We start from the raw sequence: 22908 nt of genomic DNA, 5'->3' as shown, positions 1-22908 counted from the left end.
TCTAATGCCCTCTTGAATGCTTCGATTGAACCTGCCCCCACCACACTTCCAGGCAGCGCATTCCATGCCTCAACCACTCCTTCCTTGTGTGAAAAAAAGCTTTCTCTCACATCACATTTGCAAATCACTTTAAATCTGTGCCTTTTCGTTCTTGATCCTTTTCCCAGTGGGAACAGTTTCTCCCCATCTATTCTGTCCCGGCTTCTTCAAGATTCTGAACATCTCTATCAAATCTCCTCTGAGCCATCTTCTCTCCAAGGAAAACAATACAAACCTCACCAATCTCTGACGTTTCTCATCCACTCTTGTAAACCTCTTCTGCACTAGGTCATGTGAGAGTACCTTTAAGAAATAGGTGTTTAGAAAATGGCTGTAATGGATGTACCTTTAAGAAAGGATGTTTATCAGTGATGTCAGAGAGTGGATGTAGCTGGGCTGTCTGTCTGCTTTGACTTTCGCTTTAGGCTGTCTGCTACAGGGTGTTTTATAGTTTCGTTTTGAGAGCTGGATAGCTGCAGGCAAAGCAAGCAGCTATAAAAGGATTACTCTGCAATCTAACGACTGTCTCCAGATCATTTTTGTGATTTCAAAGTGATAACTGCTCTCAGTAGAGAATTTAAACCGGATCTCGGTGTTAAAAAGGGTCTTTTGTCTTATGGATGTTTCAAGGGAAAATTAATGGTTACTTATAGAATATTGTATCTGTGGGGATGATTGGTGTTGATAGTTGTTAAGCTGTTTACTGTGGGTTTATAAAGTGTTAACTGGTTTCATAAATAAACATTGTGTTTTAATGTAAAAGTACTTTAACTCTCTGATTCACCTCACCTGCAAAGTAGGCCCATGTGCTCCCCATAACCACAATCTATTAAAAGTTGTGGGTCAGGTGAACTCCATGATACACTTTGGGGTTCTCTGAACCCTGGCCCATAACAACTCTCTCCAATGCATTCACATCCCTCCGATAGTGTGGCCCGCAGAACTATACAACAGTGTCCACAAAGGAAGCCTTCACCCCTATAAATGATATTGAAACCGTAAACTATAAATGGTTGAGCACACACACACATTCGCGCCCACAGTGCTCACGCGTGCACCCCACACACACACAGAAATAGCTTTGCAAAAACTAAAAAGGCTTCTGTAAGATCAACTTTTTTAATTCTAAAATGACTGATCTTAATCGCTCTTGGAAGAAAATAGGAATGTCATAGCCAATTATACTGCAAACCAAAACGGCACAGGATACACTCTCCAATACAATTTTGCAAAACTTTGTTTTTATATTTTATTGAAGAATTTAATCAAAAGCAAATAGTGTTATAAAATATAATTATCCTGGACAGTGTCTCTCTATGCAAACTGAAATGATTTCCTGATTGGGAAGTCATTCTGCTCGTCAACTGTATGTCATCAAACTAATGACGACACATGATATCAACACTGACTCAATGCCAGAAGGGTTCAGAAAGCTAATAGATTTCGAAAGAAAGGGTCCAAGCTTTACTTCAGTGTGTAGTTTGAGTGAAGCCTACACGGAAATGAGTAATAAACTGTAGCCGTAATTACATTGGAGCTACATCTCTCGCAGTTGGACAGATTTAGATATTTAAATTTTCATGCCTAGCATGCAGATTCGGACAAGATAAAAAGTTTTCATTCATCTGTGGGATGAGGGCATTCCTGGCAAGGCCAGTATTTATTGCCTAGCGCCGCTCCTGGCCGAGCCCTATAGGAACATAGCTGCTAGACTGGGTCTGCGGCCGGTGGCGAGGCAACTAACAAGAAGGGAAAAAACCTACTTGCCCAATCCACCTGTCGCAGACACATCTGTCCATGGCAGTATTTGAGATGACCACCGCACAGTCCTTTTGGCGAGAAAGCTTTCACATTGAGGATACCCTCCGTTGTGTTGTGTGCCACTAACACTATGCAATGCCGAACAGGTTTTGAACAGATCTAGCAACTCAAAACTGGGCATCCAAGAGGAGCTGTGGGCCAACTGCAGCAGCACAACTGTACTCAACCTCATGGCCCGGCATATCCCCTGCTCTGCCATTACCACCAATCCTAGTTCAAATAAGTGTGCGGGAGAGCATGCCAGGAGCAGCACGAGGCATATCTAAAAATGAAGTGTTGACTTGGTGAAGCTACAACTCAGGATCAGTACAACTTTTGTGTGCCAAACAGCATAAGTGGCAAGTGATAGATGGCGACAAGCTACCCCACAACCAACAAATCAGATACAAGCTCTTCAGTCCTGCCGCATCCAGTCGTCATAATGGTGGGCGATTAAACAACAAATTGGAAGAGGCTCCACAAATATCTCTACCCTCAAGACAAGGCATTTGCAACCATCTTCAATCAGAAGTGCTGGTGGATGATCCACTTTGGCTTCCTCTGGGCGTCCCTAGCATTTCAGAAGCCAGTCTTCAGTTAATTTGATTCACTCCGTTTATTAAGAAACAGCTGAATGCACTGGAACTGCAAATGCTATGGGCCCTGAAATCATTCCGGCTTATTCTCCTGAATGAGCCATGCACAGGTCAAGTTGCTCCAGTACAGCTTTAACACTGACATCTTGTCAGCAATGTGGAAAATTGCCCACGTTCCATCTACAAAAGCGGGATAAATCCAACCCAGCCAATTACCTCCCCATCAATCTATTCCGGATCATTGGTAGAGTGATGGAAGGGGCCGATGATAGTGCTACTTACTCAGCAATAACCAGCTCAGTGGTGCTCAGTATGGGTTCCGTCAGGGTCGCTCAGCTCCTGGCCTCATTGCAGCCTTGATCTAAACATGAACAAAAGAGCTGAACTCAAGAGGTGAGAGGAGTGACTGCCCTTAACGTCAAGGCAGCACCTGACCAAGTGTGGCGTCAAAGAGCCCTTTGTAAGTGGGCAGCACACTGGCGCAGTGGGTTAGCCCTGTGCCTCACGGCGCCGAGGTCCCAGGTTCGATCCCGGCTCTGGGTCACTGCCCGTGTGGAGTTTGCACATTCTCCCTATGTTTGCGTGGGTTTTGCAGGGTAGGTGGATTGGCCACGCTAAATTGCCCACTTAATTGGAAAAAATTAATTGGGTACACTAAATTTATTTTTAAAAAAAGGAGCCCTTGCAATACTGGAGTCAATGGGCGCGATTCTCCGCTCCCCAGGCCGGGTGGGAGAATCGCGGGAGGGCCGCTCTGGCACCCCCGCGATTCTCCCACCCCCCCACAAAATGGTGTGTCGCGTTTTGCGACACGCTGCTCGGAGAATCGCGGGTCGCCGTTTTTCCCCGCGATTCTCCGGCCCGAATGGGCCGAGCAGCCTGCCGTTCCCGACCTGTTCACGCCGGCAGAGACCAGGTGTGGTTGCCGCCGGCGTGAACATAGCGCAGAACGTAATTTTGGGGCCTGTGGGGGGCGGAGAGGGGATCGAGCACCACGGCCGAGCTTGGGAGGGGACTGGCCCTTGTAGATGGTGCCCACTGATCGTCGGGCCAGCGTCTCTAAGAGACACACTCATACGCGGCTGACGTCACTAAGGCGCCGCTGGCCACGTCATTATCAGCGCCATATTGACGCCAGCGTCGAGGCCCGGCAGCCGAGTCTCACGAAACGCCGCTCCTAGGAATAGGGGGCGAGGAGCAGCCTCCAACGCCGTCGTAAAACACTCCGGGTTTCACGACGGCGTCGTCCGTTGCGGAGAATTCCGCCCAATATCCAGCACAGAAGTTAGTTGTGGTGGTTGGAGGTCAATCGTCTCAGCTCCAGGACATCACTGCAGGAGTTTCTCAGGATAGTGTCCTAGGCCCAGCCATCTTCAACTGCTTCATCAATGACCTTGCTTCCCTCGCAACGGTCATTGTTCATTGATGATTGCATAATGTTCAGTACCATTTGTGACTCCTCAAGGTACTAAAGAGTCCATATCCATTTGCAGCAAGAGCTGGACAATATACAGGCTTGAGCTGATAAGTGGCAAGTTACATTTGTGCCATACAAGTGCCAGGCAATGACCATCTCCAAAACTAGAGAATCCAACCGTATTCCCTTCACAGAAAATGGCATTACCAGCATGAATCCCCCACTATCAATATCCTGGGGGTTTACCATTGACCAGAAATAAAGTGGACCAGCCATATAAATACTGAGGCGACAACAGCAAGGCAGAGACTGGGAATTCTGAAAATAACTCACCTCCTGACTCCCAAAGCCAGTCCACCATCTACAAGGAACAAATCATGAGTGCGACGGAATACTCTCCAGTTGCCTGAATGAGTATAGCTCTCATAACACTCAAGAAACTCAGCACCAAACAGGAAAAAGCAGCCCATTTGATTGGCACCCCACCCACCATCTTGAACATCCTGCCATTCCACCACCGATGAATGGCAGTGTGCACCATCTAAAGATGTACCTTATCAACTCACCGCGGTTTCTTCAACAGCACTTTCCAAACCCGCCTTCTCTACCACCTCAAAGGACAAATGCAGCAGGTGCACGGGAACACCATCACCTGCAAGCTTCCCTCAAAGGCTCACACCACCCTGACATCATAGAATCCCTACAGGAGGCCATTTAGCCCATCGAGTCTGCACTCGGAAATATATAATCGTTCCTTAATGTTCCTCGCTGGATGATCAAATTCCTAGAATTCCCTCCCTAACAGCAAGCTGGGTGTACCTATAGCAGATGGTCTACAGCGGTTCAAGAAGGCAGCTCACCATCATCTTCTCAGGGGCAATTCAGAATGGGCAGAAAATCCTGGCCTGGGCAGTGAAGCCCACATCCCATGAACGAAAAAAAAAATATCGGGAGCACACTATCTTTTATATGGATCTTTGTCATGTTCTAAATCAATTAAATATCATGAACCAATCTGATCATTTCATAAAATATGTCATTTGAATCTCATGATTCTTTAATTCTCTGCAGTCATTTAAAACAACTATAAGGAAACATTGACAGACATAAACGCTGAAGATTAAACTCCAAATCTACTTTCAATGAGGTGAAGATGGACACCTTCCCATTTCTATTCTCAGGATAACGTACACAAGGCAGAGTACGGCAATTCACGTAACGACTGGCAAGAGGCTCCTAAACACTCAAATAGCAAGCAGCGCAATTTTATCATGTCACAGTTTGCATTTAACACCCGCTAACAGTGGTCATTAAGGGACTCCAAAGACAAGCTAAATTGAGTCACGGAGAATGCACACCAAGTATGTGCTTGGATAGGGTGAGAACCAGTTATTCTTTGTCTTCTGATGACTGATCGGAACACGTCACATGCACACACCTCCACACGGTTCAACTAGCATATTCCATTAATTAATTAAAGAAAAACTTAAATGCTGCTTAATTACCACAAAGAAATTCATCTGAGCCCACAGGAGGGGTACCACAGTTGGTCTTTATATTCATGGGTGAGGGAAGAGTCAATTACTAGGGGCATAGGTTTAAGGTGCAAGGGGCAAGGTTTAAGGGAGATGCATGAGGCAAGTTTTTTTTACACAGAAGGTAGTGGGAGCCTGGAACTCGCTGCCGGGGGAGATAGTGGAAGCAGATACGATAGTGACTTTAAAGTGCATCTTGACAGATATAGGAACAGGATGGGAATAGAGGGATATGAGGCTGGATTCTCCACCGTCGAGATGCTCCGTTTTACCAGCAGCCTGTGGGTTTGCCGATGGCATGGGGCTGCCCCACAATGGGAAACCCCCTTGACCGGCCGGTGTAACGGAGCATCTCGCCGGCGTGCTGAACCAGAAATCTGGCGCGGTGGGACTGAGAATCCAGCCCAAGGTCCCCGGAAGGGTAGGGGGTTTTAGTTCAGATGGGTAGCATGGTCGGTGCAGGCTTGGAGGGCCAAAGGGCCTCTTCCTGTGCTGTAATTTCCTTTGTTCTTTTGTTCCTAATCAGACTCAGCTCTCACATCTGATCAGAACGTTGTGACCCTGACTGGAAAACGGAACATGTGCGATGTCAGATTGGGGAGGCAGTGATTCCCCACCCTGAAGAATAACTTATCCATGCACAGAAACATAGAAAATAGGTGCAGGAGAAGGCCATTCAGGCCTTCCAGCCTGCTCTGTCATTCATTACGATCATCCAACTTAGTAACCTTTGCCCGCTTTCCCCTCATACCCTTTTGCCCCAAGAGTTATACTCCTTCTTAAAAACATGATGGTTTGACCTCAACTACTTTCTGTGGGTGAAGACATTTCTCTGCATCTCAGTCCTAAATGGTTTACCCTGAATCCTTAAGACTGTGGGTCCTGATTCAGGACTCCCCCGCCATCTGGAACATCCTATGTGCATCGACCCTGTCTAGTCCGGTTAGAATTTTATAGGTTGCTGTGAGATTCCCTCCTGATTTTTCTAACCTCTGGCGAATATAATCCTGACCGATTCAATCTCTCCTCATACGTCAGCCCCGGCATCCCAGGAATCAGTCCGGTAGACCTTCGCTGCAATCCCTCCATAACAAGAACATCCTTCCTCAGATAAAGGGGAACAAAACTGCACACAACATTCCAGGTGAGGTCTCACCTCGGCCCTGTATAATTGCAACAAGATATCCCTGCTCCTGTTATTGAATCCTCTCGCTACGAAGGCCAACATACTAGTCGCCTTCTTTTTTTTAAATTTAGAGCACCCAATTATTTTTTTTCCCCCAATTAAGGGGTAATTTTTTAGCCTGGCCAATCCACCTAACCTGCACATATTTTTGGGTTGTGGGCGCGAAACCCACACAGACACGGGGAGAACGTGCAAACTCCACACGGACAGTGACCCAGGGCCGGGATTCGAACCCGGGCCCTCAGCGCTGCAGTCCCAGTGCTAACCACTGCGCCACCGTGCTGCCCCCTAGTTACCTTCTTCACCACCTGCTGCACTCTCATGCTCTGCCTTCAGCAACTGGTGGATGAGGACTTGCTGCACATCTCCCCCCCCCCCCCCCGCCCTCAATCTATAGCCACAATTTGCCTTCCTGGTGTCTGCATGAGAAAGGATCATTCGAATGAGCCGCCAGAAAACACTGTGCAGCTGTGAGGAAAAGGAGCAAGTCAACGGGAGCAATGGGAAACTCAATGCAAATACGATCATTCCTAGAAAAACCACAAGGGAATAATAACAAACACTTTCTGACCCCTTTCTGCCTCAGCTGGTGAAGTTGCCAAGCTCATTCAAATGAGGTTTTTAGCCCATCTCCGTGGATTCAACATTGTGAAGTTTGCCACAGGTTAAGTCGCCAACAAATAATGGAGCAAATCAGATAAAGCAAATATCTGACTCCACAGGTGAAAAAACATTGCTGAGGTGAAGCCAACCATGTATTTACAGTAAACTGCTTCACTCAGGCATTTATTTGCAGTGGCGAATTGCAGACATATTTCAGTGTTTTAACATAACACCACACCCAGAGATCCTAAACATCAACGTGCAATATTTCTCTCTCGTTTTAAAAAGCTGACCGTCAGAAAAATGAAACCCCTTTGGGTGAAAAATACATAAATCTTTATATTGAATGGGGAATAATTAATCATTTTGTTAGACTGCAATGCTGCAACTCTCAGCTGCTTAACAGAATTATGTAATTTAGACAGGACGTGCAGCCAGGTTTTCATATATAATCACTGAACTAAACTCAAAACAGCAGAAAGGAAAAATGGGCAGCAGTCCAAAAAATAAACCCAGTGAATATTCCGCAACCTAGGAATTTTTAACGAGCAAAGTCCTGAAGTAACGTGATCGTTCGGTAGAAAGAAAAGTTAACCCTTTTTTGCTTGGAATGGATCATTTGCTTTTTTTCTGTTTTAGTGCCAAGGTTTTCTAAATGATGTGCGGCAAAGGTTGACGCACTTCCTCGGACCGCCACAAGAAATGGCACACATCCATGGGGCCCCTGCCTGAACTCAAAAGTGTCACGGTTGCTTCCACTGGTGGAACTCGAGTGGTCAGATAAAAATCAGCATGGCAACGTTGACTGCTGCGATGCCACAGCATTCCCGCTGATTGGAATTTTAACCTGTTCTTTTCAGCAAGTGAGCTCGGAATCCGACAGGAGGCAGCCATGCAGAGCATTGGGGAAAAACTGCAATTTCAACACAAGACGGGATGGTGTTATGGGGCGCGATTCTCCCAAATGGAGCACAAGTGTTTGCGCCGTCGTGAACGCCGTCACATTTCACGACGGCACGAAACGGGCACGGAGACAACCGATTCTGGCCCCCACAGGGGGCCAGCACGGCGCTGGAGCAGTTCACACCGCCCCAGGCTCCCTTCCCGGCGCCAAATGGGCGGCACACCAACCCTCGCATGCATGCGCAGTTGGACCGCGCCAACCTGCGCATGCGCGGGGGACGTCTTACACATGCCGGCCCCGACTCAACATGGCGTCGGTGTTCAGGGGCCGGCCGCGCAGGATAGTAGGCCCGGGGGGGACGGCCCGCCGATCGTTGTGCCCCGATCGCGGGCCAGACTCCTTTGGAGGTCTCCCCCTGGGTGTGGAGCACCCCCTCCCCCCCCACAGGCCACCCCCCAACCCGTCGCGCAGAGTTCCCGCCGGTGCCGTTCACCCCTGGTCGCTGCCGGCTGGAATCTGTAATTTCTGCGTGGCCGCTCGGCCCATCCAGGCCGGAGAATCGGCGGCCCGCCGATTTCCGCGCCCCGCGCCACATCAACCATGCCAGCGTAAATGGCTCGATTCTCCACACCTCGGAGAATCGCGCGCCAGCATCGGGGCGCAGTTGCGCCGATTCTCCGGCCCAGCGCGGGCTCGGAGAATCGCCCCCATGGCGTCTGGCTCCCATAGGTTAAGAGTGATCGGACATGAGGCTGAAAATGCTGGAGCATCATCTGAGTGTACTTTCTGCTGCACGCGCTTCTGGTTGGCAGACTGATCACTCGGCACGCGACTGTGGTGCGACAGTGAATGTGGCTCCCCAGAATCGCTGTTCAGTGCAAAGCAGGTCATGCTGTAAATTCAACAGGACATGGGCCTTGTTTTCCACCCTCCTTTATCCAGATTTCCCGATCCCAAAGCAGTCCCTCCTCAGCCCACCCTCCTTCCGTGTTAACGTCCGGCCCAATCTGTTAGCCAATCAGACAATGAATGATGGACTCTTCCGCACCTGGAAGGCTACCTGGAAACCTCATAAAAAGTATGAAAAACGGTCTGAGCTACAATGAGAGCCTGTCACACTCTTTTTCGGTGTTTGTGCGTGAAATTTCAGAGCTGTTAACGATCAAGCATAGTGGTTAACACGGTTGCTTCACAGCTCCAGAGTCTCATGTTTGATTCCTGGCTTGGGCCATTGTCTGTGTGGAGTCTGCATGTTCTCCCCGTGTCTGTGTTGGTTTCCTCCGGGTGCTCCGGTTTCCACCCACAGTCCAAAAATGTGCAGGTTAGGTGGATTGACCATGCTAAATTGCCCTTAATGGCCAAAAAGGTTGAGTTGGGTTGGGTTACTGGGCCAGGGTGGGGGTTGGGCTTGGGTAGGGTGCTCTTTCCAAGGGCCAGTCCAGACTCAATGGGCCGAATAGCCTCCTTCTGCACTGTGAATTCTATGAATTAATCAGTGAAACGGTAAACCTATAAAAACTAATTGGGAAAATCTAAACTGTGCAGCAGGCTCGAGCTTGAACAGCTATTGCTGTTACCGTGACTAATCTAATACTGAAATAGGTCAGCTACACTTCCGAGGATGAGTACTGGCCATGTGAACTGCAGAGGAATCCTCACCGCATCACGGATGAATTAGCTCATTTGCGAGCAGCTACTTTCCCCAGGCGGCTTTCCCCGACCAAATTTTTTTAGCACATCCACAAGACTGACACTTTCATACCCGCGGAGTGCTCAGGCCAACCTTGCCTCTCGCAACACTGACGTTGGCCTTTGAAGCTAGTTCTCAGCTAATCAGAGGCCAACATCTTGGATTTTCCACCCGTCAGCGAAGGGGAAAGCAGGACCTGCACTGACCTATCGGGCCAATTATTTTTTTTTTTAAAACAGGGGCAGAGGCTGGATCAGAGGAGGTGGTGCAATTTCCTGGCACCAGCTGCCGTGTTTTGCCCCACAGGCCATTTAACAAATGGATGGTGGGGTGGGGGTCGGGGTTGGAGACAATCAGCTGCTGCTCCCACAAGCAGCCCGTTTATGTTTCCTGCTGACCACATTGCCCTACTGCTCCTCCGAAGGTCGGTGAAGACTCAATGGGCCGAATGGCCTCCTTCTGCCCTGTGGAGATTCTATGATAGATTTGACTAGACTACTGCATAATTCCGGGGATTTGGATTTGTTTGTCACGTGTACCAAGGTACAGTGAAAGTATTTTTTCTGCGTGAAGCTCAAACAGACAATTTAGTACATGAAAAAAACCAATCTATTAGGGCACCGCAAGGTACACAATGACATCGGGTGAAGCACACAGGAGTGTAGTATTAGTCAGATCAATCCATAAGGGGCTGGTTTAGCTCACTGAGCTAAATCGCTGGCTTTTAAAGCAGACCAAGCAGGCCAGCAGCACGGTTCGATTCCCGTACCAGCCTCCCCGGACAGGCGCCGGAATGTGGCGACTAGGGGCTTTTCACAGTAACTTCATTGAAGCCTACTCGTGACAATAAGCGATTTTCATTTCAATTTTCATTTCAAGAGGATTGTTTAGGAGTCTGGTAACAGCGAGGAAGAAGCGGTTTTTGAGTCTGTTTGTGCATGTTCTCAAACTTTTGTATCTCCTGCCCGATGGAAGAAGTTGGAAGAGAGAATAAGCCGGGTGGGAGGGGTCTTTGATTATGCTGCCCGTTTTCCCAAGGCAGCGGGAGGTGTAAATAGAGTCAATGGATGGGAGGTGGGTTTGTGTGATGGACTGGGCTGTGTTCACGACTCTCTAAAGTTTCTTGCGGTCTTGGGCTGAGCAGTTGCCATACCAGGCTGCTTTCTATAGTGCATCTGTAAATGCTGGTAAGAGTCAATGTGGACATGCTGAATTTCCTTAGCTTCCGGAGGAAGTATAGGCGTTGTTGTGTCGTAGTGCCGATGTGGGTGGACCAGGACAGATTGGTGGTCATGTGCACACCTAGGAATTTGAAGCTGTCAACCATCTCCACCTTGGCCCCGTTGATGCTGATAGGGGTGTGTACAGCACTTTGCTTCCTGAAGTCAATGACCAGCTGTTTAGTTTTGCTGACATTGAGGGAGAGTTGCTGTCGTTACACCTCTCCACTAGGTTCTCTATTTCCTTCCTGTATTCTGACTGGAGTGGTGGCTGGGTGGGGGGGCAACAATATCCCCCTTGTAAACTGAACGAGACTTGTCTCACACACGTGCTTATTTAACCATCCCGAAGACAGACTAAACAAATACGTGGTCAGACAAGGCCAGATACAAGTTATTAAGCTGCTTCATTACACAGCACGGTGAAAAAGCACGACGTTAAAAATCATCTCAGTCAGTTGCCTCGAAACAGCTACCGAGCAGCAATGTGTACACGCAGAAAGGGATTTCGTTTCAACTCATTTGGAAAAAAAACAATCATAAAGCTGCCAAATCTCGCAGTACTCTACCTCAATAACCAAACCTTTGTCAAATCCCGAGCCATTGCTCAGCGTCCATGGGGAAAAATAAATAAAGCAGCGCCAGCAGAGATTCAAAACAAATATTCAAATCACACATACTGCAAGCGTGCAGCAGCAAAATAATCCCAGGGTTCAGTCCCGGACAAATTGCTGAAGTTCCACTCTCCCATTGAATGAAGCTGCAGCATTCACTTTTTAAAATTATTTCATTGAATACGAGCATCACTGGCCAGACCAGGATTTATTGCCCATTCCTAATTGCCCTCGAGGTGTGGGAACACTTCATAGAATTTACAGCGCAGAAGGAGGCCATTCGTCCCATCGAGTCTGCACCGGCTCTTGGAAAGAGCACCCGACCCAAGGTCAACACCTTCACCCCATCCCCATAACCCAGAAACCCCACCCAACACTAAGGGCAATTTTGGACACTAAGGGCAATTTATCATGGCCAATCCACCTAACCTGCACATCTTTGGACTGTTGGAGGAAACCGGATCACCCGGAGGAAACCCACGCACACACGGGGAGGATGTGCAGACTCCGCACAGACAGTGACCCAAGCCAGAATCGAACATGGGACCCTGGAGCTGTGAAGCAGTTGTGCTATCCACAATGCTACCGTGCTGCCCACTTGGAGCACGGTGGCACCGTGGTTAGCACTGCTGAGTCAGAGGGCCAGGGACCCGGGTTCCAATCCGACCTTGGGTGACTGTGTGGAGTTTGGACTTTCTCCCCGTGTCTGTGTGGGTTTCCTCCGAGTGCTCCGGTTTCCCCCCCAGTTTTTTATGGGGCTTTTTTTGTCGACTATGTACGTATTGTCCACGTTCCCTTGACCGCAGAAAAATACCTTCCACTGTAACTCGATATATGTGACAATAAATCAAATCAAAATCAGTCCACAGATATGCAGGTTAGGTGGATTGGTCATGATCAATGCACAAGGTTACGAGGATAGGGCAGGGGAGTGGGCCTAAGTAAGAGTCCTCTTTCAGAGTGTCGGTGCAGACGTGATGGGCCAAATGGCCTCCTTCTGCACTGCAGGGATTCTATGGATTCTAAGCAGGTGGAGTGACACCATCATGAACCACTGCAGCCCGGGTGACGATGTAGATACACTCGCACTTAGGGAACAGGGATACTGTTCCAATTCAGGATGGTGTAGGCTTGGAAGGAAACTTGCAGGTGGTGGTGTCTACTGCCCTTGTCCTGCCAGGTGGTACAGGCCCCCGGTTTGGAAGGTGCTTTCGAAGGAGCCTTGGGGAGTTGCTGCAGTATATCTTGTATATAATGCACACTGCTGTCACTGTACAGGTTTCTTCAAAACATGGAAATCTGTTGGCGCACTCATTACTATTACACAGCGCAACTTCAAATGAGAAATAAAGACACATGCAAGTTTTAAATGTTAATAAGCCAAGCTCAGAACCCATTAAAAGAACAATTCCACACGTAATACAGGCTACACTCTGAAGTAACCAGGCTCCACCAGACTAATAGAGTGAAAGGAACATCTGCTCCTTCAATAACATGAAACACATGTCAGATTAATTTGAGTTAAATCTACTGATCTTGGCCTTTTTACAGTCCAAGCTTGTCGGCTCTAATGATCCTTCTGTCCAACTGATTACTTTTACATAACTGACACGTGACTGCCTCTCAATCTCGCACAGCTGAGATGAGCAGATGTGATTAAGAACTGCGCAGCAGGTAGCTTCCGAAAATAGACGAGGAAACACACTCCTTTGTCTCACCAAAGCAAAAATACTGTGGATGCTGGAAATAAGAACAGAAAATGGTGGGAAAAACCAGCAGATCTGGCAGCACCTGTGGTGAGAGAAACAGAGGGCGCGATTCTCCCAAGTTAATTTATGGCGGGTTTTTCAGGGAGTTTCCCGCCAGCTCTGCCAGTGAGTTCCCCACCGCTATTCAATGACGCTTAAGTCACTTTTCTGCACCCTGGGGAGTTTCGCACCCATTTAGCCCACACTTAGAACTTTTTTTTTAGCACTGGAGAGCTGAACGCCAAGATCAGGCCGCCATTTTGAAAGGGTGCCACAATCTCTAAGTGAGCTTGTGGGTCCCCCACACCCTCCACCCATGAGCAATGTCACTCCCCCACATACATGGACACTACCCCACACCCCCCACGTGAGGACACCCCACCATGGGGTCCCGAGGGGCCATCCCTCTTCGTCCCCCCTCCCCCCGCCCCAAGGCCCCTTACAGCACCCCCTCCTTTCCAGGACCCACATCCATCAGCCCTCCAACCTCTCAGAGGCCACTTCTTACCTAACCTGCACTCTCCCATCCTTCAAACCCTCCCTCCACCCTTATTTTATGGACTACCACCCTGGCAGTGCTCCTGCTGGCTTGACAGTGCCATCTGGGAACCCCAACAGTGCCAGGGTGGCAATGCCAAGGTGTCAACTGGGCAGTGCCAAGGTGCCCATGTTCCAGAGGGAGGGCCAGGACTTTGGAGAATCCCACGAGGCGCAGAGGCTGTCAGGGGCCTCGCTGGAAGCCTCTCCCGGCATTCACCAGCCGTGTTGTGCTCTCCCTTGAACGCAATGCGGCTGGAGAATCACACCCAGAGTTGGAATTTCAAATCCGTACAACGTTTCCTTGGGGATGCTCTGAAACACTAACTCTGTTTCCCTCTCCAAGATGCTGCCTGACCTGCTGAGCTGTTCCAGCGTTTTCGGTTATCGCTCCCTTGTTTGATAGCTAGACCGGAATCTGGCCTCGATGGGAAGAAAACAAGCATTGCTTTCTTAAATTTGAAGTAAATTCATTGTTTCCCTCCTTCCCCCGAACCTGGTGCGTGGCTGCGCCACCCTACATATAGCGTTGAACCAACAGGCTGGGTTCAAAACAATTGGTTCCCCTCAGCCAGCTAACTTCAACTGGTGCCCCAACTGATCTGCTGAAGTTGTTAGTAACTCTGAACTGGGTGTGAGGTGGGTGGGGGAGTGAAAGAAGGAGTTGCTCAAGTAGAGCTCCGGATTCTTTTTTTAAAAACTCTTTCACGGGATGTGGCCGTTGCTGACCAGGCCAGCATTCATTGCCCATCCCTAATTGCCCTGGACATGGTGGTGGTGAGTCGCCTTCTTGAACTGCTGCAGTCGATGTGGTGTACGCACAAACAGCGCTGTTAGGGAGAGAGTTCCAGGATTTATACCCAGCGACTGTGAAGGAACGGCGATATATTTTCCAAGTCAGGATGATGAATGGCTTGGAGGTGGAACCTCCAGGTGAAGGTGTTGCCACCATGCGTTTGCTGCCCTTGTCCTTCTAGATGGTAAAGTTTGCAGGTGCAGTAGGCAGTAAAGAAGGCGAATGGTATGTTTCGAGTACAGGAGCAGGGATGTGTTGTTCATTATACAGGGCCTTGGTGAGGCCACACCTGGAATATTGTGTGCCATTTGGTCTCCTTTTCTGAGGAAGGATGTTCTTGCTCTCAAGGGAGTGCAGCGAAGGTTTACCAGACTGATCCCAGGGATGACGGGACTGTCATATGAGGAGAGAGTGACTAGGTTGGGAATGTTCTCGCTGGAGTTCAGACGAATGAGAGGGGGGATCTCATTGAGACGTATAAAATTCTAACAGGAGTAAACAGGGTAGATTCGGGCAAGATGTTCCCAATGGTCGATGTATCCAGAAACAGGGGTCACAGTCTGAGGATTCAGGGTAAACCATTTCAGGCAGAGATGCAGAGACATTTCTTCACCCAAAGTGTGGTGAGACTGTGGAATTTGTTAGCAGAGGAAATAGTTGATGCTAAAACATTGAATATATTCAAGAGGTGGCTAGATACAGCACTTGGGGTGAATGGGATCAAAGGTTATGGGGAGAAAGCAGGATTAGGCTATTGAGTTGGATGATCAGCTATGATCGTGATAAATGGCGGAGCAGGCTTGAAGGGTCAAAAAGCCTCCTCCTGCTCCTATCTTCTATGTATCCATGTATCTGTGGAAGATGCTGCCAAAGGAGCCTTGGGGAGTTCTTGCAGTGCATCTTATAGATCAGTGGTCACCAAATAGTCCATAATGAATGGCGAGATCGCGAACAGTCGATTGCCATTGCCTGGTGCCGGCAAGACAGATGGTGGATTTATTTTATCTTCCTGGTCTTGAGAGAGGCCACAAACACAACACAGGGTTGAATTTTGTGGCTCAGAATCTTTAAGAGTTGGTCAATGGTGCAGCCTTTTCCCTCAACTCACAATCTTCTCAGTCTGAAGCACAACATGCTCATACGTTTAAAAAGGAAACAGGCCCATTACTATGCTAATAGGCTAATAGTTACTGGTAACACTATGTAAGGCTTCAACTCCAGCTTCCAAGTGTGGTTCTGGAATTGTAGGAACGCTGATCATTCCTCAGGTCCCTTTATCAGACGGAGCATTGCACCATCAGCGCAATTTGTTGGCCACCAAATCTAAGCTGTTAAACTGAAACAAATATATTTTTGTTTGAAATTTATCGCCCCAACAAATCACGGTGCCCTTCAGTATCTGGTGTGCTATGCTGACAGCCTACCAGCCAATCAGCTCATAGGCTGCTGCAACGCACCAAAAATCCGCATGATTCAGGCAAAGAGATTCTGGCAGGTGCCAAACCTTGGAAAATGCTGGTTAAAGATAAAATTGAGCGAGGAGCTAGGGACCACCAAAAGGTCAAAAATCTACCTGCTTCACTAGAAACAGGAAAAATCGATTTATTTTTATGAATGTCAAAGGGAAGACCATTTGTATCATTCATGAGCAGAGTGTGGCCTCGAGTAAAAGAGGTGATTTGCAACAGCACCACAACACAATGCATATATAATTTCAAGAAAAGTTCCCTTGAAACAGCGTGATTGGGACGAAGAAAGTTGGGGGGGGGGTTAAAGAGAATTTTGAAAGTCCAACGGTCACGCTTTGCAAAACCAGTGGCAAGAGGCAAGAATAACACTGTAGCACGGTAGCACAGTGGTTAGCACAGTTGCTTCACAGCTCTAGGATCTCAACTTCGATTCCCGGCTTGGGTCACTGTCTGTGTCGAGTCTGCACCTTCTCCCCGTGGCTGCATGGGTTTCCTCCGGGTGCTCTGGTTTAGAACATAGAACAGTACAGCACAGAACAGGCCCTTCGGCCCTCGATGTTGTGCCGAGCAATGATCACCCTACTCAAACCCACGTATCCGCCCGATACCCGTAACCCAAAAACCCCCCCTTATCCTTACTTTTTAGGACACTACGGGCAATTTAGCATGGCCAATCCACCTAACCCGCACATCTTTGGACTGTGGGAGGAAACCGGAGCACCCGGAGGAAACCCACGCACACACGGGGAGGACGTGCAGACTCCACACAGACAGTGACCCAGCCGGGAATCGAACCTGGGACCTGGGACCCTGGAGCTGTGAAGCATTTATGCTAACCACCATGCTACCCTCTACCATGCTACCATCCTCCCACAGTCCAAAGATGTGCAGGTTAGGTAGACTGACCATGCTAAATTGCCCCTTAGTGTCCAAAAAGGTTAGATGGGGTTACGGGCTGCGGGGATAGGGTGGAGGCATGGGCTTAAGTGGGGTGCTCTTTCCAAGGACCAGTGCAGACTCGAATGGCCTCCTCTGCACTGTAAATTCTATGATTCTGGGATAACTAAGAGGTGTTGTTTTGCAGTAGCTATCTGCTAACGAAGCATAAGAAACAATTCACCAATGGCAAATTTATCAAGGAGGCTCTGATGGGATGGTTGCTGCCAACACTTTGTTCAAATCTTTAAAAACAAAGATGAAGGGCAGCACGGTGGCCTAGTGGTTAGCACAACCGCCTCACGGCGCTGAGGTCCCAGGTTCGATCCCGGCTCTGGGTCACTGTCCGTGTGGAGTTTGCACATTCTCCCCGTGTCTGCGTGGGTTTCGCCTCCACAACCCAAAAATGTGCAGAGTAGGTGGATTGGCCATGCTAAATTGCCCCTAAGAAAAAAGAAATTAAAAAAAAAAAAACAAAAAAAAAACAAAGATGAAATTATAACAGCCATCAAGAGCATGCCGCTCGGCCCTTTAACAGTAGCCAGAAGGATGGGATTATAACCCGAAGATGTGTCTCAGTAAATACACCAGGCTGTGAATGTTTCTCACTGCAGTTTGGTGAATCAGTAGACAGGACGGATCTGGCCTAGAGATTGAATGACCACATGATATTCAAATCTCAGCAACAAAGGAGGGCTTTCTCACTCTTTTGCCACTCAAAGGGAGGACAAGAGGCGAGGATGTCTGTCTCAAACCCTTTACTTCAAGTGGGCAATGGAGAAGTGACAGCACAATTTCAGCAGATGCTTGAACATAGCAATGGACTTGACATGGAAATCATCACCTTGAAAAATGACATAAAGCTGAAAGCTATGATCAAAAGACAAATACTTTGGGGGATTTGTAGACCGAGAGAAGTTCCTTCTATTGATATCCTCAGCACTCAAGGTGAAGGCCTACTTTGGTTCCACATACCTCAGCTGTATTTTTCCTGGCTAGAATCAGGTCTACAGTACAGAAAAAGCCCTTTGGTCCATCACGTCTGCGGTAGTCAAAAACAAACACCTAACTTTTCTAATCCCATTTTCCAGCACTTGGCCCATAGCCTTGTAGGCCCTGGCATCAGAAGTGCACATCTAGATACATCTTAAATGTTATGAGGGTCTCTGCCCCCACCATCCTTTCAGACAGTGGGTTCCAGACTCGCACCACCCTCTGGGTGAAAAGGTTTTTCCTCACATCCCCTTTATGTCCCCTGGTCAATGATGCCTCCACCAAGGGGAAAAGTTTCTTCCTGTCTACTCTCTCTTTGCCCCTTAATTTTATACATCTCAATCATGTCCCTCCTCTGCTCCAAGTTAAAGAACCCCGGTCAATCCAACCTCTCTTCATAGCTAAAACTCTCCAACCCAGGCAATATCCTGGAAATCTCCTCTGCACCCTTGCTAGTGCGATCACATCCCTCCTATAATGTGGATTCCAGAACTGCACCCAATACTCCAGCTGGAAAATGATCAAGTCCAGTTATCGCACTCGTCTCACAAGATGGCCATCTGTGTGAGACTGGCCGTCTCAAGCTACGACCCTCACAGACAATGTGCAAGCTCGGTGTCTCACTGAGAGTGTAATGCATAGCGTACATTTTTTTTGATTTTCATAAAGTGAAAATTTATTAAATTTAAATTAAGTGGATCTTGTGTTGTATTTTGATTTTCAAAGTGATGTGCTTAAAAAGGATGGAGCCCACTGTTGTAGATGACTCACACTGTTACCACTGTGCGTCAGTGATGAATGTTAAAGATGGTTGATGGGATGCCAAACAAATGGTCTGCTGTGTTCTGGATGTTGAGCTTCTTGAGTGTTCTTGGAGCTGCACTCATTCAGGCCGCAGAGTATTCCGGCATACTGGTGACCTGAGCTTTGTAGATGGTGGACAGCGTTGAGCTTAATATCTAAGATTAGCTCAACAAGTGGTGCTCATCCTTGATCTAAAACAATGCTTCTCAAACTCTTAGTGTGACCCATTTTAATGCCCCAGGCCTCCCATGATCACAATGTCAAAGTTTGGAGGTACAAGATTATTGAATCAGAGTGTGTGCACGCGCGTGTGTGCAACCCACAGTTTGGAAAGCCCTACTTTTAAATCTCGTGACACTCAATGCTCGAGCTTACAGCCACAACGGGAAGGTGCGCGCGATCTGTCGACATGCCACGGAACTGCAGTCCAGCAGAAGTCAGAGTCTGTAGAAGAGGAGACGGAAGAAGAAAGAAAAATGTGCAACAATGTGCAAGAGACAAAGTTGGGAGTAAATTAGCAAAAGAGCAGACTGATTCTCAGTAATGATTAAATAGCACCCTGTTGTTAACTGTTGATCTACACTTTATTGTGTTTGAGTACATCGCCAATTCAGTGAAGATTAACCGAAAAAGAATGACCTTTTCATCTCGACACTTGAGTGATGGTAAATTATTGTACAGGAACTTCAGAGATTTGAGAGCATTGCAAGACAGGCGGAGATGCATCAGTTCATCCACCTGCATGGGGCTCAAGGCTGCTAACTAGAGCTAGTGGTAACAACAACAGCCGCTCAGTGACAGGTCAGAGGCAGTCCTTCCTAGGTAGGCAAGCTGCACAGGACTGTGCAGTACTTACATATATCCTCGAAATCTGTTCAGATCGTTGTGTGGCTTTTCACATTCTATCACACTGTTAAACTTCATGGGGTCAAACTCCGTCTCCTAAACACAAACAACGGCAATAAAGAAGATCTTGAGTTAATCACTTGCTTTCAATTTTCACATCATGTTAAAAGAAATAAATCCGAGAAAAGACACAAAAAAGAATATTCTGGTCATTAAGTGTCACATCTGGGGCAGGAAGTTAGGTTTTGTGTTGGGACCATGGTATTTGGGTCAAGTGGGGGACCCGGCCCCGCACTGAATCAGCTGCACTGCTTTTCCCTGAATTGGACAGTCACCAGAGGGTAGGACTGCCATTCAATTAAAGACAGTGAGTGTGGTCTCAAGGCAGGACAGCAAAGAGGAGACCGTCCAGCACGGAAAGAATGTCAGTGAAATTAAGGGTGAGAGGGCGAGTGTAAGTGAAAGAAGTGAGGGACAGGGAACGTCTATCTTACAGCGTGGCCAGAGGTCACTTTTAAACTTCCGCAGTAAGAAAAATGGCTACAGCAACCAGGCTGCAATGGTGGAGGGTGAACTCTGTTACAATATCCTTTCACTCCCATGTTAGCCAAGACACTATCTCCCTCGGCCTTAAAAATTACCTTATATATTGTATGCCAGATGTGGTCTCCCCAACGTGCTCAAAAATGTCCTGCTAGTGCCGCAAAACATCCTTACTTTATTAATTCCTCTTGCAATAAATGACATTAAAGTTCCTCTTGCAATAAATGACAATGTTCCATTTTACTTCCTAATCACTTGCTGCACTTGAGTACTAACTTTATGTTTCAAGTATCCTATTTTGGGTTAAAAAAAACAATTAAAATAAATCAAACAACCTGAAGTACAAGTTAAAGGGTCAGCCCCTTAAAGGGATACTGCCTTAAACAAAAAGAAAATCACAAATGAAACATCAAACGAGGCTGATTAAGAGGGTCAAGAAGGGACCCCCAGTCCCTGAGGTGCCCAGTGGGCACGGATGGCCTACATGCTGCAGGTAGACACAGTATGCTCTCTCTCCAGGGACAACTGCCGCGAATGGAGCTGAGATAGAGGGGCAGATAGTCTGGTTGGAAGGCCTTATCGTTGATGGCAAGTTTGGTTAGGCTCAGATTCACGAGGAGGTCCTCCTCCTTCCCCGACTCTCTCCACACCGTGATGATTCAGGTACCAGGACACCAGATCCCTCTGAATTAATTGCCATACCTTACCTGAATCATCTACCAGCTGCTTGTGGGCAGCTATCCCTCCCCCCTTCAATCCTGCCTCTGGCCTGGGGATGTTGCTCGCACACCTGTACACCAGCCGGCAGTGTGAATTCACAGGCTTGCCCGCCTCTGTGCCCACCCGTAAATGGGACTTCCTGTCTTTGGTCTTTGTAACGGGATCGCTTTTGGTTCATCCCAAGTTCCCGCTGACTGGTAAGATTGCTGGAATCTTTCAGCAGTGTGGGAAATGGAGGAGGTCATAGGTCTGACAGCACCGGACACGGGAGCTCAATGCTGCTCCCTGGGAGTAGTGGCTTGTAAGATTACAAACTCTCTGCAAACGGAATGGGTTTTGAGGTAATTCCCCGACACGGCTGCGCTGGGGGCTGGGCATGGTGCGCTGGAGGATTCCACACAACATTTCAGGTTGATGACCTTTCATCAGGACTGCTATAAAATGAGATGCCAGGTACATTCAATGTTCCACAGTTAAATATCCCTGTCTAACTCAATTCTCAAATTCATTAACTGCCTCCAGATAGAACATGCGCTCACAGACCATCTTGGAACTAAAAGGCAGCTCTTGAATGATAATGGCATGAGTTAATCTCAGCTCCAGCAGCTTTTCCATTGTTGTGACTACTGCGACACACCAATCAGACCACTACACCGACTAATAATAGGCCTGAACAACAATAGCAACAGGAACCATTTGATAGAAACTGACCGGGATCCGCCATATAAACACTGAGGTTACAAGAGCATGTTGCGGGCGACACGGTGGTGCAGTGGTTAGCACTGCTGCCTCACGGTGCTGAAGACCTGGGTTCGATCCCGGCCCACGGTCCGTGTGGAGTGTGCACATTCTCCCAGTGTCTGCTTGAGTCTCACCCCCTAAACTCAAAGATGTGCCTGGTAGGCGGATTGGCCACACTAAGTTGCCCCTTAATTGAAAAAAAAATGATTGGGTATAAAAGCAGGTTGTAGACAGGGAATTCTGTGATAAGTAACTCACCTACTGTCCACCATCGACACCACACAAGTCAGGAGTGTAATGGAATACTCTCCACTTGCCTGGATGAGTGCAGCTCCAACAACACTCATGAAGCTCGACACCACCCAAGACAAAGCAGTCCCCTTGTTCGATACCCAGTCTAACACTTTAAAACAGGCACTTCCTCCACTGCCAGTGATAGCAGTCTATACTTTCTTTATAATTTACATGGGAAATGCGTGTTGCTGGGAAGGTCAGCACTTGCTGCTTGTCCTGAACTATCCTTGAGGAAGTGGTGACAAGCCAACTTCTTGAACGGCTGCAGTCCATCTGTTGCAAGCACACCCACGTGCTGTTGGGAAGTTCCAAGATTTTAACATTGCAACAGTGAAGGGGTGGCAATATAGTTCCAAGTCAGGATGGTGCATGGCTTGGAGGGCAACTTGCAAGTAGTGGTGTTCCCATGCACCTGCTGCCCATTGGGGGTGTGATTGAGGCTTGCAATGTGGCGTCAAAATAGCCTCAGGGAGTCTCCCTTCACTATCGCTGGGTCAAAATCCAGTAAAGTCCCTCTCTGACAACTCTGCAGGGAACAGTAAGGCCATCCAGCCCCTCGAGCATGTCCCACCATTCAATGAGATCATGGCTGATCTGTGACCTAACTCCATATGCCCGTCTTTGGCCCATATCCTCCTTTAACAAAAATCTATCCAACTGAGATTTAAAATTAACTACAGTTCGAGCTTCACCTGCTGTTTGTGGGAGAGAGTTCTCTCCCACCCTTTGAGCGAATAAGTTCTTCCCAACGTCTCTCAACGGTCTAGCCCTAAATGTTTAGACTATGACCCCTTGTTATAGAATCTCAAACCAGTGGAAATAGCTCATCTACCCTGTCTTTCCCTGTTAATATCTTGAATCCTTTGATTAGATCATC

At 48.0% G+C, this 22908-nt stretch overlaps 1 protein-coding gene across 1 annotated transcript in view; it reads right to left on the bottom strand.

The window, feature by feature from the left end:
* The window catches only part of atp10a (ATPase phospholipid transporting 10A), a 308521-nt gene that overhangs the window by 99152 nt on the left and 186461 nt on the right, over nt 1-22908 (bottom strand). Inside the window, exon 6 of the mRNA XM_038817916.1 lies at nt 19744-19829. Coding sequence (XP_038673844.1) covers nt 19744-19829 — 86 coding nt within the window. The remainder of the gene's footprint in view (nt 1-19743; nt 19830-22908) is intronic.

Source organism: Scyliorhinus canicula, chromosome 14, assembly GCF_902713615.1.
Source record: "Scyliorhinus canicula chromosome 14, sScyCan1.1, whole genome shotgun sequence".
Lineage (NCBI taxonomy): Eukaryota > Metazoa > Chordata > Chondrichthyes > Carcharhiniformes > Scyliorhinidae > Scyliorhinus > Scyliorhinus canicula.
The sequence above is the reverse complement of the archived record's forward strand: the minus strand, read 5'-3'. Positions and strand labels throughout refer to the sequence as shown.